Source organism: Phodopus roborovskii, unplaced genomic scaffold, assembly GCF_943737965.1.
Source record: "Phodopus roborovskii unplaced genomic scaffold, PHOROB, whole genome shotgun sequence".
NCBI lineage: Eukaryota > Metazoa > Chordata > Mammalia > Rodentia > Cricetidae > Phodopus > Phodopus roborovskii.
The window spans coordinates 36,735,336-36,753,622 of NW_026126433.1; the positions used below are offsets into that span (position 1 = coordinate 36,735,336).

Here is an 18,287-nt window from a genome sequence, read left to right on the forward strand (position 1 = left end):
TTCTGCCACTAGATCCACCGCCACCAGAGCCACAGCCACCACCAGGGGGACTATCTGAGCATCCTGCAACATTGCTCTCCTTAGTCTATCCACAACTTGATTGTTGCTGTCCACTACAATCCCCCAAATCATGACAGTTCCCACCACCACCACAGTTCCCTCCACCAAAGCTTCCTCCCTCATACCCTCCTCCATCGCCACACCCACCACCTTCGTTTTCAGATCCTGGTCCACCACCACCTCCGCACTCTTCAACTACTGTAACTATGACCACTACCACAGTTGCCACCACAATCTCCAAGTCCCTCATGCCCACCATTACCACTTCTATAACCACCTCAGCTGCTTCCAGCTCTGCTACCACAGCTTCCTCTCCCAAGACCAAAATTATCTCCAAGGTTTCCTACATGAGCCATAAAGTTGCCAGACCCACCTCCCCAACCTCTCTGTGATCAGGCAGACTGTAACTCTTGTATCAAATGACACAACAGCCTTTTTCACATCACAACTGTGCCCATTGATAGACCTCCCTGCGATCCAGCAGACTGCATCTCTTGTTCACTTCACAATTATGCCCATTGATGGTTGGTATTTCTAAACAACAATTTTATCAACTGTGTCATGATCATCAAAAGTTACAAAAGCAAATCCTCTCTTTTTTCCCACTCTGCCTGCCTTCCAGGACTTGGATGGTTTCAATCTGCCAAGGAGTCTCTCAGATTGTATTCTTCTATATCTTCTTCAACACCAACAAAAATTCCTCCCCTGTTATACGGGCACCAGGTTTTACAGATCCCTCTCTAAAAATGGCTCTCTGGTCCCACAGCCTGCTATCAATCTTGTGTGGTCCAGCACACATTACTGTAACCACCTCTTCAACACAAGAGCAAGTCACAAAACCAAAGCCCCTGGAATATTTTGTTGACCGACCCTCTCATTCCTCGTTTCTCAGAATGTTCTTTTAAGCTACTGTCTGTCGTTTCAAAGCTCAGGCCACCAATAAACAGCTTCCACAACTGCTCTGGCTCCTTTGGATCAAGGCTTTCCATTTTGAAACCAGACTCACCATTTCCAACTCAAATTCACTCCTCGGGTGGTTTCTATGTTGTAACAGTAGCTAGGATCCAACCAGCATTTACCAAGCATGCTCCAACAGTTCCTCTTGTTTAAACCTGCACATGGTTTCTATTCAATGACAGTCTAGAATCCAATTCTTTCTGACCTTTCAAAATGAGCAGGACCGGTGTCTTGTTAGAATGTTCTCTGCATGAGCAAGGGAGAAACTAGATGGCAGGTTTCCCTCTAAGGCCACATTCTGTACAGCCCAAGCAAAGGGTGCTGTCATTGGTTCCTGAAGCAATTAGGAATGGCTTGCTTTGTACCACCCGCCCCCCACCCTTTTAATTGTTATAGTGGAAAAACATACTTAAATTATTACGGACTCAGACAGCCCAGCTTCAGAGTCATAAAAGGGAGTTCTCAGGGTCTAATTACAATGTCTATACACGCAAATGAGAAGCAAGACACTGAAAGGTCTGTACTGTTACAGTCCAGCCACCAGAGGAATCAAATAGATTCCTTTCAGATCTAGTATTTATAATTATGGAACCGTGAACAAAAGTGGCTATCATCTTAGATGTATATCACTGGAAAATGGGTAATGAAATGTGGTACGTAGACACAATGGGCTTTATTCAGCTGAACCTGAACTTATGGCATGTAAGAAAATGGGCAGAACTGGAAAATATATGAAGCAAGGTAACTGAAGCTCAGAAAGACAAACATCACACATTCTCTCTCATATGCAGATCCCAGCTTCTAATTTTAGATGTGCTCATTTAGGCAAAGTGTGTACAGAGCCACAAGACTCAAAAGGGCCTATGATAGAGGGGACAACGGGACATCAACCAAAAACAATGATGTATTTAAAATACCCACATTTAAATCTGGTACTTTTCAACATAATGAGAAAATAAAATTCACTGGCTAGATAGCTCAGAGTGTAAAAGTGCTTGTTGTTCAAGCCCAATAACCCGAGTATGATACCAAGAGACCCTTTCCTAGAGTAGACTAGAACAGACTCCTCCAAGTTGTCCTCTGACCCCAACATGCATGCCATCGCGTACACACTACTCCACTCTAACTTCCATTCTGTGTGCATGTGCGTGTGCACACACACACAATGAAAATGAAAAACATAAGAGTAAAAAAAAGAGAGAAGGAAAATTACTGTTGCAATGTGTGCTGGTTAGTTTTCTGTAAACTATACATATACTACAGTTGTCTGGGAAGGAACTTCAATTGAGAAAATGCCTTCATCAAGTCAGCCTAGATGCAAGTCTGTGGGACGTTTTCTTGATTAATGATCAATGTGGGAGGGCTCAGTCCACTGTGGGCAGATTTTCCTGGGAGGTAAAAGAGAGGTATCTGAACCAGGACCTGGAGACCAAGCCAGTAATCAGAATTCCTCCATAGCTTTGGCTTCAATTTCTGCCTGGAGTCCCTGCCCAGACTTCTCATCATGGTGAACTGTTTTGGTCATAGTATTTGGTACAGCAACAAGAGGAGGGGGAAGGAGGAGGAAGTGGAAGAGAAGCAGAAGAAGGAAGAGGAGAAGGAGGAAGAGGAGGAGGAGGAGAAGAAGAAGAAAGAATCAAAACAGAGAACTTGGACCTAATGTATTAAACTTTGGATCCCAAAACTCATTAAAAGAACAAAAAGTTTCTTCCTGTTGATATCAAGGAAAACTATTGCCTAGAAATAAAACAAAAATGAAATTAACGGATAAAAAGATGAAGTGATTACCAAACCTTTCCATTCTCTGTGAATTTCTGAGGCTCACATAAACTCAAATGAACTTACACATGGCAACGGCAACTGCACATGCTTTCCACTTGGTTTGGCAGAGTGGATAACCTTGCTGAGTTATGCTAGAGCTTAAAGGTCAGGAAAACAAATAAACAAACTGGAAAGAACTCTTCAACTATTGTACCCTAGGGAATAGCGCTTCTAAAACAGCTTTGCCTAGGGAATAGCTCTTCTAAAACAGCTTTGCCGTGCCCAAACTTACCATTCAGTAGTTAAGGGATGCGGATGGATCTAACAGATCACGGAGACTGATTCTGATGAAAGACATCTAGAACACACCTGTAGACAGAAACGTCTGAGCAAGGTCATGTCTAGGAGAAGCAAGCAATGCCCATGCTTGATGTGGCATTCTTTAGGTGGAAAGCCAGAACATTTTAGAAAAGAACAAAAGGAAAATAAAGAGTCTGAAACAACCCAGAGACAAAGCTTTTCTTTCTGCAGTCTGGTCTTGCAGCTGGTCAGGCCAACTCTGACCTGGCAACCCATCTAGCTGAGTCTATAGGCGTGTGCCACCGCACCTAGCCTGAAGAAGGCAAATCCAAACACAGCTTGTCCAAGAAGTCATTTCCTGGCATGGCCTGTTTCAACATTCTGAATTACTTACTAAAGTAATAAGAAGTCAGTGAGGCTTCCAACTACACATGTCCTGATGACCTTACTGTTCCAAATAGATTCAACTTATAAACTACCTAGAAACATACTGGACAGCACAGTTGTAAATAAATAAATACTCTCACCAGCCAAGCAGAGAGTGATCCTGAAACTGCTATTGGTTGAGGCAATCCTAGTCCATTTACGAATACACGATTTTTGTAAAAACTTTAACCATTTCAGAAGAACCTGTTAAGGTTTTCCTTGACATTGAAAGAAGGCATTTGCTTTGATTTTGAAGGACTCTGAAGTCATCAGTATTTTCTCTTGTGTGAAAAAGAAAACCTATCCATTTATTTAGAAACTGCTCTCTGGCCTACGTTTAGTTGATTCTATCGGTACATGGTGATGAGCTAATATTATCTCCTAAAACAAGCACCCATGTGACCCTTTAAATAAAGGAACAAAACGTAACACTAAACAGAAGATTATTCAGGGTAATGGTTACTGCTGGGCCATGGTGGAGGGGGCAGATGAGGAAAGGCCACAATAACAGCAGTGTACTGCCTAGGCATGCATTTTAGTATCTACCTCATTAGCTGTGTTTGTCTGTGTCTTCCTCTTACACATTTTATTTTATTTTTTCAGAAGAAAAACTGAGGGAAAGACATCAGTAAGGACAGGGAAGATGTCTGATTTACAGTTTGTTTGGGTTTTTGTTTGTTTTGTTTTGTTTTTGTTTTTTTGAGACAGGAGTTCTCTGTGTAACCCTGGCTGTCCAGAATCTACTCTGTAGACCAGGCTGGCTTCAAACTCAAGAGATCTGCCTGCCTCTGCAGCCTGAGTGCTGGGATTAAAGGTGTGAGCCACTATGCCTGGCAAAAGATGACTTTTTTTTCAATTCTAGAATGTCTCAATCTAAATATTTAGTAATGCTTGCACACTCCGTCTGGCCGAACAAAAATGGAGCCACCCTGATCACTCATGTCAGTAAAGACTACGCAGGTGCACAGCTGCCTGGCTGCTGTTGGTGGCCAGAGGCCACTCTACAGCTCAAGTGGGCCCCTTTTGTCCATGAGTCAGGGTTGCTATTTTGGAGCTCTCTTAGCTGAATGACCAAAGTCAGGGATGGCTACAAAAATATCCTCCATTCAGTGAGTCTGAAATGCTCATCAAGTAAACTTTTCACTGTTGGGAACAGGCTCCTCTGCGCTTTGCCTGAAACTCTGCTTCAGGCTTCAATCTCAAAGGGACTTCCTTCCTCCCACCCCAGTGTTCCCTTGACATCCTGTCCTTCCCTTGTCATTTCTCCCACCACACACTGCAGAAACGACAGCTGTCTAAAGCCATTGGAGAGCTAGGGGCTGGGACTCTTTGCTGTGTTACCTGACAAATCCCTGCTCCCTTCTCAATGTGTTGAGGTATTGTTTGAAAGCTGGGGGGAAATGAAATGAGGGAACTAACGAAGGAAAGGATAAAACACCACACCGGCTCAATCACAAAAGTCCTAATTGCTTCACAATAAATGAAGTCAAGATTTAAAACGCCATTTAAAACAGATTATCAGAGTAAAGTCTATTGGCTGACATGGCCTTGGAGGAAGCATCTACAAGTCCCCTCCAAAGAGAATTCTTCTGTCCAGATCTCAGCTTGTGAGAAACTTCTGTGTAATTGTAGTAACAGGCAGGATTCCCCAATCCCTCAGAGTCTGTTCTACTACTTGAATCCATGTCCAGCTGGCCACATCTCTAGCCTTAACTTTTTTTTTGGACTAACAAAGATTGTTTTGTTGCTGAAATGAGAAATATTCAAAAGATCCTGAATCAGGCCAGTCACTGCGCTAATCACTTGACTATAAAGCTTGGTATTGCTTCTTTGCCTCTCTGTGTGTACTGCTCATCTCTGTCCCTTTGACTGACTGCTTTTTTTCAATCAACCATTCATTCTTATAAGCCCGTCCTAGAACTGACAGGCCTTGTGAAGACAGACAAACATCTACAGAGCATCGGGACAGCCCTATTCCCTGCCCCTGGATTCCCAAGGAGTAATTCGGGATGTTCCACAGTGGGTCCCACTAAAGACCAAAAGCTCAATGCAACCAAACAGGCAACACAAATGCCACCACTGACCTTGGCCTGCCCTGGAGCATGTGCATGCAGGGTCCAAACATGTCCTCAGTTCTGGGCAGGCAGATGAAAATAAGGTACTTTGTGTAAATCACAGCATTTTACTTCTGATAGATTATAATGTGACATCCCAGATTGAGAGCTCTGAGGGCATAACCAACAAGAGAGCTCATCATTCAATGCTTCACTCTTTTCCAAGGTGCAAATGTGCACTAACATTTCTCTTTAAACAAAAGATCGCTGTGTCTTTAAATCTGTGTGAACTCTCAAATCTCAGAAGATTTACAGTAAGTCAGCAGACATGGGAAACAAATCTAACCTGCACCAGAAAAGATCACTGCCATGACTGGAGAAGAGATCTTGTTCATGGTCAACAGCAAGAAGGGCATTCCTCAAAAATGTGAATGAATAGAAGTTAGTGCTACTCACTTAACTCCTGGGAAACTCTGGCAGTGTATATGCGTTCATAATGGTGGGTCTACCACTCGGCATACTAAAAGTGAATATTACTGCAAACATTAGAGCAGTGGCTCTCAACCTGTGAGTCATGACCCCCATGGAGTTGAATCATTTCACAGGGGTCATCTAAGACCACTGGAAAAACAGATGTTTACATTACAATCCATAACACTAGCAAAATTACAGCTGTGAAGTAGCAAAGAAAATAATGGTATGTTTGGGGGGGGGGCACCACAACGTGAGGAACTGTATTAAAAGGCTGCAGTATCAGAAAGGTTGAGAACCTTTGTGCTAGAATCTTTGGGTGACAGTGATATCCCAGTACACATTTAACAGTCTTCTCAAATGCACTAGGAGGATGTGAACACAGGAGGCTATGCAGAGAGGCGAGGGGAGGGGAGGGGAGGGGCGTGGGGGCTGAAATAACTGCATCTTCCTGTTAATTTTGCTGTGCGACCCAAACAACTCTAAAAAACAAAACAAACAAACAAACAAAAAGATCACTTAGAGACACTTGGGGCTGGAGAGACGGCTAGTGGTTAAGGGTGTTTGCTACTCTTCCAGAGCACCTGAATTTGGTTCTAAGTACCTAAGTTAAGCAGCTCATAACCTTCTGTAACTACAGCTACAGAGGATCTAATGCCTTCTTCTGGTTTCCTCAGGAATCTACACACACGTGGTATAACCAAATAGACACCAAAGTTTTGTTTTTGTAAAACAAGGCATGTCAGGTCTGGTGGCACATGCTATGATCCCAGAACATGGGAGACAGAGGCAATATGGTACATTCAAGGCCATCCTCATCTATTCCAGTCAGTTCAAGGTCAAGCATGGGCTACAAGAAACCCAGTCTCAAACTAGGAAAAGAATACAAACAAAATACTCACACATGGGTCCCACTCTCCCCTCAGACATTCTGACTTAATTGTTATGAATGCCCAGACATTCAAGCCCTGCAATGCCCTCAGGATTCTAAGGTCACTCTCTGGCATACCGAGGCAGTTAGGACTTCACTGGTGACACTTTTCCGCAGTTTAAGACCAGTCCTAAGACAGATGAGCCCACCTTAGCTGGCATGTGACTAAGTTCAGACATAGTAAGGCTCCCTGGTAAAATAAATGTTATAAACTTGAAATTTTCAAAAGACTAAGGCAATGCCCTATTGTCTTCTTAAAAAAATACTTTTAAAAGCATGCACACAACACAATCCGAGTTAACATGGTCTCCAAAGTTCCCATACTATACACATGTATACCCACTGAAAAAGTGTGCAAGCTATCGTGATCTTAATGGTTAAAAATGGACATCAGGAAGAAATGAATCATGAAGCAGCATTTATTTTATACCTCAGTGGCCAGAATATCTACAGACTCTATTGAGGGCTTGAACCACTACTGCTCTGCTAGGTTTTGAGAAATTAAAGTTTACTACCTATGTGTTGCTATGGCAGAAATGGAACAAACAGCATCCTGAACACACAGAAAAGTGAGCTAATTGGTGGGTAGAAACACTTCATCTCTTTCAGAGCTCTGGGCAGCAGGAAGCTGTGTCTACTACTGTTATCCTTAGGCAGGTTCTCAATGAAACTTGATCTGAATGCAATTTTTGTCCATGCCAGTTTGGTATTTAGAACTCAATTTAAAAGTGCCATCTTGGCTTCACAAAACCCAACAGCCCTCAGGCTTTTCAAAACCAGACCCTTCTCCTTCCTTTCCATCTGCTGGAAGTGGTTTGTTCTGACTGCTCCTACTTCCCTCAACCCACCCGCAGTAACATTCATTCCTTTGCCCAGAACCAGGCTGTCTCTGTGAAAGCCTAGCCTTTCAAGGCTCCATCAGACAAGACTGAGAAAGATGTCTCAGATTTGATCAGTTCTACCCTGCTACTAGGTATTTCTCATATGGTATCCTGTGGTTGCAATCTACTGACACTTCCCACATTCTGGAGAAAAACAAACTTGTAAACCAGGCTGGCCTCGAACTCACAGAGATCTGCTTGCCTCTGCCTCCAGAATGCTGGGATTAAAGGTGTGCACCACCATGCCCAATGAAAGATTTATTTTTACTCACGTGTGGTGTATGTATGTAGACAGGTAGCTATTACTTACATGTGTATCTCTATGTGTGGCGTATGTATGTATACAGGTACTTATAGAGGCCAAGAGAGAGTGCTGGATTTCTTGGGGCTGGAGTTTCAGGTTGTGAGTCACCTAATGTGGGTGTTGGGAACCAAACTCAGGCCCTCTGGAAAAGCCTCCAGAGCTCTTAGTGGCTGAGCCATCTTCCCAGCTCCCTGAACACACAACTTCCTGACAGTCTTTATGCCCTGGTAGCCAACACACTTCCAGATACATTTCAAAGGGACTGGCGGAGCCAGCCATGACACTCAGCACTCAGGACATACGGGCACAGGGACTACAAGTTTACGGCTAGATGGGCAACAACACCCTCGGCTACATATTGAGAGTATCCACAAAGCCAAACAAAATAACCCACAATTTAAGAAGCAATGGGATACACCCAGTGGTAGACACTTGATTGGCATGCACAGTATCCTAGGTTTAGTCCTTACTAGCACGAAGAAAGCATACCAAAGAAAATAAACATAACCATCCCCCCCAAACACACACACACACACACACACACACACACACACACACACACAGAGCAAGGACAGAGAGGCAACAGGTGATCTTTTAAGACCCCTCTACAAGAAGACACATAAGTACTCATTTTTTAATAAAATAAAGAAACCAACTGGCCCTTGAGTCAAGCACTCTCTGGTTCCTACAAAAATCTGGTGTGTCCAGCATCAATTTACCACAGCCAGAAAGAGTTCAGGTACAAATGTTCACAATTACATGGGAAGTAAAATGCCAGAGGAATGGGAACATCTGTGTCCCCTTCCTGTTGTGGCACAGCTTTATTAGAATAAAAATGAATGTTGTCAGTAAAACAGGCTCATAACAGCTGAGCCATCTCTGTAGCACAAAGGGGCTTGCTTATTTTATTTTATTTTTCAGAAAAAAAGAACAACACATGTCTAATTTCTTTTAAATAGTTGGTAATAAGAAATTCTAGAACACTCGGGAGGCAGAGACAACCAAATCTCTGTGAGTTTCAAAGCCAGCCTGATCTACATAGTGTGTTCCCTACATAGTGAAACCCTTTCTCCAAAAGAGGGGGAAGAAGTGAGTCCTATATATTTATCAAATAACCACTATATGCTCTTGGAGCTTTATTTTCAAAAACCACAACCACTTTGAGGGGAATCTAACCAAACATTTCCTCAGTTTCAAAATATTCCTCATAAGATGGTTCCTCACAAAGCATGTAAACAGGGAGCCACACAGCATTAGACCATATTGAACAGAATCAGGATCTGAATAAGTCCAAGGTTACTTTTTTTTTTTTCTTGACACCATGCTCACTTTACCAGTGCATAAAATAAACTTAGTCTCTTGTGGGAGAGCTAAGATAAAAGTAACATGAAAATGGGTGACAGGTAAAGGCACTTCCTTGGAACCCACAAGGAACATGAAGACTCCTGAAGGTTGTGTTCTTGTACACACCACACACACACACACACACACACACACACACACACACACACACACACACACAATTTAAAAAATCTTAGCAACTTGAAGAAATGAACTTTGCCAAATTAGTTTCAGCTTCCTGAGGACTTTGTTGCTGATTACTACCCTGTGCCATAGACATCACTAACAATGAGTCCTGAATGTGCTATGTGTTTAAGTTCACCCATCTCTGCTTAACAGAGAAACCCATACTCACAGTGTTTCAGTCTCTGGACATCTGACCACCTACTGACTGGCTGTATTGATCAAGGCACAGCAATTGCTTTTTGTGAGTTTCACACATACTCACACAAGGATGACAACACAACCAAGGGTAAAAGGACACATACAGTTGATTACATCACACAGACACTTCAGGGTGCCTCATTCATCCAAGACTTACACAGTCACTTCCAGACTGCTGTATCTTCTGCTTCCTGACTCGCTGTAAATGCCCAATGGAATGAAACCTTTAAGCAATTCCTCAGGGTCATTCTCCCCCACAATGAACGCTCACCAGAGACCCAGAGACCTCTCAATAAGTGCCCAGAACAACCAACTCCATCAAAGCACCAGTTTGACAATGTGGCACCATGCTTATTTCAGTGTACAAAACAGTAGATTCTTTTTAACCTTGCCCAGCCCTTCAAGTAGGTAGTCTTTTACAGAAGAATCGCATTGCCAGTAGAGATAGCTCAAGAACCTCTGAGGAAGCCAACATAAAACTTCCTAAGCCACACTGGCATTTTAAAAATAATTTTCAAAACCATATGGTCATGTGAATTCTCAAGGAGAAATGAAAGTAGGTTTTGGCTACGAGGGTACCCTATCGTTGTAAGAATAAGGAAGCGGGGGGGGGGGGGTGTGCGTGAATGGAACTGGCACTGGACCCCCCTCTGATCCTAGCCAGCCACTCTGAGCCATAGCTGTTTGCAACCTCGTTGTTCCACCACTATGCCTAACCCCACCACCAGAACTACCACCAGGACTAGAGGCTGCCATCAACCATCAGATCAGCCTGGAACTGTAAGCCTCCTATATCTATCTGTTTATGATGTGGCTCTGAAGAACTTTGCCAAATCCTTTCTCCACCAATCTCATGAGAAGAGGGAACACGCCGAGAAACTATGAAGCTGCAGAACCAACGAGACAGCCGACTCTTCCTGCAGGACATCAAGAAACCAGATGGTGATGACTGGGAGAGCGGGCTGAACGCAATGGAGTGTGCACTGCACTTGGAAAAGAGTGTGGATTAGTCACTACTGGAACTGCACAAACTGGCTACGGACAAAAATGACCCCCACTTGTGTGACTTCTTTAAGATAAATGAGCCGGTGGAATCCATCAAAGAACTGGGTGGCCATGTGACCAACTTGCCCAAGAAGGGAGCCCCTGAATCTAGCATGGCAGAATACCTCTTTGACAAGCACACCCTGGGACACAGTGATGAGAGCTAAGCTGACTTCCCCGAAGCCACCAGTGGCATCACTGGTCACTAAGGCAGTGCATGTGTGTCAGGCTGCCTTTATCTTTTCTGTAAGTTGCACCAAAACATTAAGTTCTCTAATTTTCACCATTTCTTCAAATAAGGAATTTTGGAACACCCCCCCCCCAAGAAACCAGAAAGTTCTTTAATCCTGGTATAAAATGATTCCCAAGATAGATTATTAAATAAAAAACAAAAACCCAAAACATAACATATGCTATACAAAGTTTAACTCAAATAACTCAGGCTTAAATATAGAAGTAAAACTACACAATCTTAAGAAAAACACCAGAGTTCATTGTTGTGGCCTTGTATTAGTCAGTGGATGGTTTCATAGATACCAAAGGCAGAAGCAATAAAAGATAAAATGGGTAAATTGGATTTAATAAAAATTAAAAACCTGTGCAGGGCGGTGGTGGCGCATGCCTTTAATCCCAGCACTGGGGAGGCCGAGGCAGGCGGATCTCTATGAGTTCAAGCCCAGCCTGGTGTACAACAGCTGGTTCCAGGCCAAGCTCCAAAACTATACAGAGAAACCCTGTCTTGAAAAAACCAATAAATAAATAATAAATAAATAAAATAAAAACGTGTGTGCCTCAAACTCTTAAGAAATTGAGAACTCATTGACAGGAGAAAATATTTCCCAGCTGTGCCTATCTTAGTACACTGTACCTCAGAGAGAGACCTTATCTCAAAGGCAGGGTGTGTGTGTGGGGGGGGGGACAGGGTGTGTATGTAGGAGGGCAATGTGTGTGTATGTAGGGGGTGCAGGGATTGGAGGGATGCTCAGTGATTAAGAGTTACTGCTGCTCTTGCAGAGGACCAGGGTTCAGTTCCCATCACCCATATGGAGCCTTAAGAAATGGTCTGTAACTCTAGCTATAGGAAATCTGACCCCCCCCCCCTTCCAGCTTTTTCAAACACAGGCATGGCACATTTGCAGGCGAGCAGGAGAGATACATGGATAAAATAAAATACTTTAAAATTAAATGAACACAACCAAGGTAGTCAGTGCTCGAGGAACGATACCCAAGGTTGATGTCTAGCCTGTGGGATGGGGGTGAGGCAGTCCACTTGCCTACTCTTATGCCATTTCTGAACTTCCTTAGAAAGCCATCCCTACTCTCTAAAGAGTTATTAACTTTTTCATACCCTCTTGAAGTAAAGTGATGTCATCAACTCCTGAACCAAATTTTCATGGTGAGTTCAAGGCCAGCCAGAAAGACACAGCAAGATCCCATTTCATAAAACCAAAATAAATACCAAGACACAGGTTGATTAAAAATATTGTGTAAAATCACTGTCAAGGTACCTATAAATGTTGTCTATTAAACCAATGAGCTTATGTCACAGACTTGATCCCACTCCCCAAGGTATCTCAGTATGCATGTGCTAATGCAGACATTCCAAAGTTTAAGGGGGAAAAAAAAAAAAACCTGAAACACTTCTGGTCCTGCACATTTCAGATAAGGGACACTCAATGTGGAGTATCTGCCTCATTAGGACTGAAACAAATTAATGTCTGCAAAGGGCTTACAATGGTATCTGGCCTATCGTACACTCCATGTACTATGACAGGTAAGTCAGCAGCTGCAAGGACACTTATGTACATTCCTATTAGAGGGCACTTATGCCCTAAGGAAATTATTTATCAAGAGACATTAGCAGGGGACGAGGAGGAATTAGAACATTTGTGACACATATGTATTGAAATGCTACAGTGAAACTTACTACTTTGTGCCGTAACTTAAAAAACTAATAAAAGGCACTTGGCTTCTCTTTTCTTGAAGAATTGCCATTACTAGAAATGAGTGTAAACTCGTGGTCCCACTTTATGTGTGTCATGTACTTGTCCAAATGGTCTCTTATCACAGACCAGACCTAGGCATCCTCAGTCTTAACTATACCCTGGGGCTTTCAGAGTTTGGGCCTTGTGTCATTCCCTGTCCCTCCCCATAGTTCTCAACATGTGGGTCTCGACCCCTTTGAATGACCCTTTACATGGGTCACGTATCAGAGATCCTGCATATCAGTTATTTACATTACATCTTAGCAATAGCAAAATTACAGCTATGAAGTAGCAAGGAAAATAATTTCATGGGTGGGGGGGTCACCACAACATGAGGGACTGCATTAAAGGGTCATAGCATTAATTAGAAGGTTGAAAACCACTGCCCTAGCTACATGCCTCTGCGTCCACACAGTGCCATAAACAGATGGTCAAGGTTTGCATGGCATTCCTGTGCAGCAGTCTCTGCCAGCAGGAGTTGAGACTGTCCAGCCTCCTCTTCCCAGCATGCTTGCACGTGGGAGCTCCATTTATCGGGAGGGAACTCATGGTTGATCCTCCGTGACCAGAGGCTCTGATGCTGTCTATCTTGGTTTCCCCAGGCACTAGCTGGAGTGAACACAGACCAGAGGAAAAGATTCAAAACAAAGCACCTAAAACTAAAGAGAAGACAGGAAGAGAAAGCGAAAGGGAAATAAAGGGCTCACAATGTAAATGTCAAATTCCAAAACCTCCAGATAACAATTATTACTATTATTTGATGGAGTGCAGACACTAACTATGAAGCCAAAGTCAGGTTTCTCAACATGACAAATTCTACAGCATGCCTGTACTGTATAACACAGAAAGATTTGAAAGGACACTAATACGGCAGCCGATGCTAGAGCAGACAGAAGGCAGTGATGGAGTTCTCCCAGACTTTGAGGGACTGCCAGGTGCAGACAAGGAAGGGCCCGAAGTACTGGAAAGGGAAGAGTGTTTGCCAGGAAATGATTCCAACAATGGTCTGTGGATAGCTTGAGAAGAGGAGAAGCAGCCAGGAAGTGACTAATGTACTGGGGAGGGGGGGGGCATGGTGGTGAGGAGCAAGACCACAGTCTTGATGAGCTCCAGCAACTTACGGCAGTGGTCTTGGGACAGCACTGAGAAGCAGGGTGACATTCTGAAGATGGGATATTTTCTGGTAATGGTGACAGTTAAGAGACGTGAGAGGGGAAAGAGAAAAGGCCAGACTAGGAGGAAATAACAGCCTGAGGGTGAGCAGGACCTCAGAGAAACAGGAACTTCCCGGGAGGGACCATCCAGGTGAATGGCTGACAGGGAGAAGACAAAAGAAAGGTAAACTGGAACAAAGTAAATGCAAAAGGACACTGACTATATTCCCCTGGGACTTGCTGGAGTGTCAGGGAGCAGTTTACTTTGATTTATAGGGAAGAAGTACACCATGATAGGAACTTTAGACTTCAGTTCCAACATTTTTGTTTAAGGTAAATTATCTAGTACCTTACAATTTTAGAAAGCTTTAACTATGATTTTGAAAATTCAAATCAAATGTGGTGGCTCACACCACTAATCCAACAATTAGGAGGCCAACACAGGAGTATTACTGTGAGTTCAAGGCCAGACTGAGCTACACAGTGAGTCTGAAGCCAGCCTGTTTCAAACAAATATATATATATATATATATATATATATATACACACACACACACACACACACACACACACACACACACACACACACACATATATATATATCTTTTTCAGGTAAAAAGCTTCTCTGTTGTTCAATGAATGCACTCCAAAAATACCTACTGACTCCTGGCTCTGACATTCTCCTGGGCCTTGCTGTGAGAATCTTTCTGAAATAGAGTGGAAGACAGGAAATGTCACCGGTGGACCAAAGCTAGGATTGTTCCTGAAAGGCTTCGATCCCAGGTCCAGTCTGTATTCTCCTTTCATACTCTAAAATCACAAGATGGGGTGGGCAAACAGGATTTTACAGAAGCACATGGGCAGTCAGCAGGTTGTTAGGGGAACTAACCATTGTTTCAGCTGTTTCTCCAGGTCACTTTGTTTCACGTAGCAAGTGAAGTCATGTTTGGCCAAAAGGCAGTGTAAGCAGTGCTTTAAGTAATCCACTGTAAATCAGTAAATCAGCGGTATGTAATAACTGGCCTTTCCTACCTTTTCCTACTCCAGCCTCGATGGTGATTTATATCATCATTAGTGGGAAAGCTAAAAAAGAATAAACATGAAGAAATACTCTCCAGCTATAAACAGTAGAGAGAATACAAACCAGGGCAATGCAAATGCCTGCAGTAGGTTTGTAAAGATTTCACTCTGACGGGTGCTTCCAGCAGGCACCAGTGCTGGCTGTGCATATGAGTGTTTTGTGTACCCCAACTTCTCAGTCCAATGCTTTTTCCTTTTAACATTAGTCTAAATGTGTAGACATATAGCACGGATGTGATTGCTAAGGGGAAATGGGGCTGGGGCTGTGAGTTTTGATACTTTCTAAATGGCAAGCTTCTGCAAAATTCAATCCCAGAAAAGAACCTAATTAAGTCTCAAGGCTGTAGCTCCCTTCCTACAATGTAACTGTCAGCACCTTGCAACATTAACAAGTTGTTGGACCACCTTGCTGGAGAGACCGAAATGCAGATAATGATGGGTCAATGGTAGGTGAACCCACACCCTGACATGGGGCAGCTTAGACTTGCATAGACCTCTAGCCCTCTATTTAAACTTGAAACTTTCCAGGATCCTGAGGATGGGACTGGAGTTGGGTCAATGGATCTCTGGTCTTCACAAAGTGGCCACATTGAATAAATACACCCCCCCCCCCCGTTTTAGTTGATTTGACTATTTTGACTTCTCAATAACCTGACATTTTAGGGCAAATATTTTGACCCCACATTCCATGAGAGTTTCAAGTATCTATCTAAGATGTGCTTAGACAGATATTTGCTCACTGCTTGGAAAGAACTGGAACAGCAGCTGTTCTGGAAGAGTACCCTATAGTCCCAGGTGCCTGGAGGCTCAGGCAGGATAGCTTGAAGGCCCGTCCAGGCAACATGGTGAAAAGTAATCTCAAAACCACAAAAGTAGGGTGTGGTAAACAAACACCTTTAATCTAGCACTTGGGAGGCTGAGCCAGGAAGATACCAAGTTCAATGCAAGCCTGCAACAACTCAGTGAGACAATGTCTCAAAAAAACTTTTTGTAAAAGATGAACCCTTAAGTGTAGTAGTACCCTCAAATCAGCCCAGATTGGCCTCAAATCCATGGCAATCCTCTCGTTCCCCAACCCTCAAGTGCTGGGATCTTAGGTATGAGCCACCATACTTAAAAAAAAAAAAAAAAAAAAAGGACTGGTTTATTTTATACCAGAGCTGGTGACATTTTCTTCATAATATCAATGTTCCTGCTTCTGCTGTTTTTAACACCCTGAACTGAAGAACACTCGGACTGTCCTCTCTCACTGGCAATGCCTGATGTCACCCAATTCAGCCCATAAGAGGTCTGATAAAATGGCCTTTGGGTCTAGCCTGTGCTCCTTTGCTTAACCACAAATACAACCCACACCAATACAAAAAATAAATAAATAAATAAAATAAATTTAAAAAAGAAAAGCCCACACCTTTTCTTTTCCCTTAGAAGAAACAGGAAAAAACAGAACAGATCCTATCTGATACATACAAAGTGAACCTTTGTCCATTTTCACATTTGCACTATTAGCGACTAGGTTAAATGAAAGTTGGTAACCCAACAGAGCCTCACCTATATTTCTGGATCTAGAGAGTACTTACCACATTAGGAACTTTTTTCAACATGAAAGAAACTACTGAGTAATGGACATTGAGCAAATTACATTTTGCACAACAAAAGAAATGGGGGGCATCCCTCCCCTCTGAGTTTTCTTAGCAGTTGGCCCTCTCTGTAACCTCTACTTAACCGAATTCTGAGACAGAAACAAGTACTTTGCTTTGAACAACACACACACAAAAGTCCTGAGGCAGACACTACTTCAGACGCCCCATAAAACAACTCATCCGATTCACATAAACTGAGCCGGAGCCCTTTATCAAAAACTTGAGTCTGGTTATTTGGTAAGGGGCCAGGAAGAGGAGGCTTTTTAAATCAAAGTAAAAGTATGCTTTGTAAATGTTCTACGACTTGCCTAATTATGGTGCCCATGTTTGGCATTAATACTCGACTAAATTCTTTTAAGCCTTTGCATTCTGGTCCAGAACAAACATAAATTTCTTCTCCGTGATTTGCAGACCCCAGAGGAGAGACAAATGAGTCTCAGTTTTCTATCACGGAAGCTTAAGATTGGACTTTACCAGGTAAAAGAAAACCACTGGCTTAAACAAGGAAATAAACCAACAAAGGCCCCACAGAGGAAAAGTCCTGCAACCTTCCGCCATCTCCCAAAGGTGGAGAATCCTAATTCCAGAGTCGCACTCCCAGGAGGTCTCGGGAGTCCCAGAGTCACCAGGAGGCGACGGCAGGGGACCGGGTGTGAGTGGGTTCCGGGGACTGCCTCGGGGAAGCTGCAAGGCAAGGCAGCCCCCTCCTCCATGCTCAGGGATCCAAAGAAAGAGGTTCCTCGGCTCCCGGCCGCGCTCCCCGGGCGGCGTGCCCGGGCCCCAGAGCGCGCAGACCGCGCCCCCTCCCCTCTGCGGCGCCCCGAGCGCGCGCACGGCCGCGGAGCCCCCTCCCGGCCCCGGCCCGGCCCCGCATCACTCACACAGCCCGAGCATCGCGGCCAGCACCGACCACAACCAGCGCCGGCGAGCCGGGGCTACAATCAGAGCCAAGGCTCCGACGGCCTCTGCCATCCTGCTCCCGCCGCTCCGTTCAGCCTGGGAACCCGCCGCGGTCCGCTCGCCGGCTTCAGACCCCGCAGCTCCGGGTCCCGGCTGCGAGCGCGAGGACAGCTCCACGCCACGGCTCCCCGCTCCCGGCCCCCAGTGGTCACCCGCCAGCCCACCGCCCAGTCCCAGCCCCTGAGCCGGCCCCACTACCCGCTCATTGGTCTTCCCGGCAACTCGCGAAGGAAACCATTGGACAACTCGAGAGCCCGCCAGCCCCTCCTCGAGCAAGGCCCCGCCCCCGGGGTCCCACCCTTGGTGTGTCCGTGCAGCGTCCCCGCGTACCGTGCCTCCGCAGCGGCCCAACATTGAGCCTGCCTGCGTGGCTGGCGGTGGGGCTGCCTGCCCTCCGGCCCACCGCCGCCGGGGTCTGCCCTCCTCGCTTGGGGCCAGCACCACAGTTCTCTTCGTTTTCCTCCCGGTGATATTTTCCAAGTCCTGATCTCATGTCTGCTTGGTTACTCCTGGATGGGGAAGCGGGTGGGAGCGAAGAATGAGGTGAGGAGAGA

At 44.4% G+C, this 18,287-nt stretch overlaps 1 protein-coding gene across 4 annotated transcripts in view; it reads right to left on the minus strand.

Moving 5' to 3' along the window:
- Mpzl1 (myelin protein zero like 1) overlaps positions 1 to 17,891 on the minus strand; it is a 40,166-nt gene extending 22,275 nt beyond the window's left edge. For 2 of the 4 annotated variants that reach the window (XM_051186170.1, XM_051186167.1), the window contains exon 1: positions 17,655 to 17,890. In XM_051186170.1, coding sequence (XP_051042127.1) covers positions 17,655 to 17,745 — 91 coding nt within the window. In that variant the 5' untranslated portion in view covers positions 17,746 to 17,890. Of the gene's footprint in view, positions 1 to 17,321; positions 17,347 to 17,654 lie in introns of those variants that run through there. The other 2 variants (XM_051186169.1, XM_051186168.1) reach the window with 2 other exon arrangements.
- Between the last annotated feature and the right edge of the window lie 396 nt (positions 17,892 to 18,287).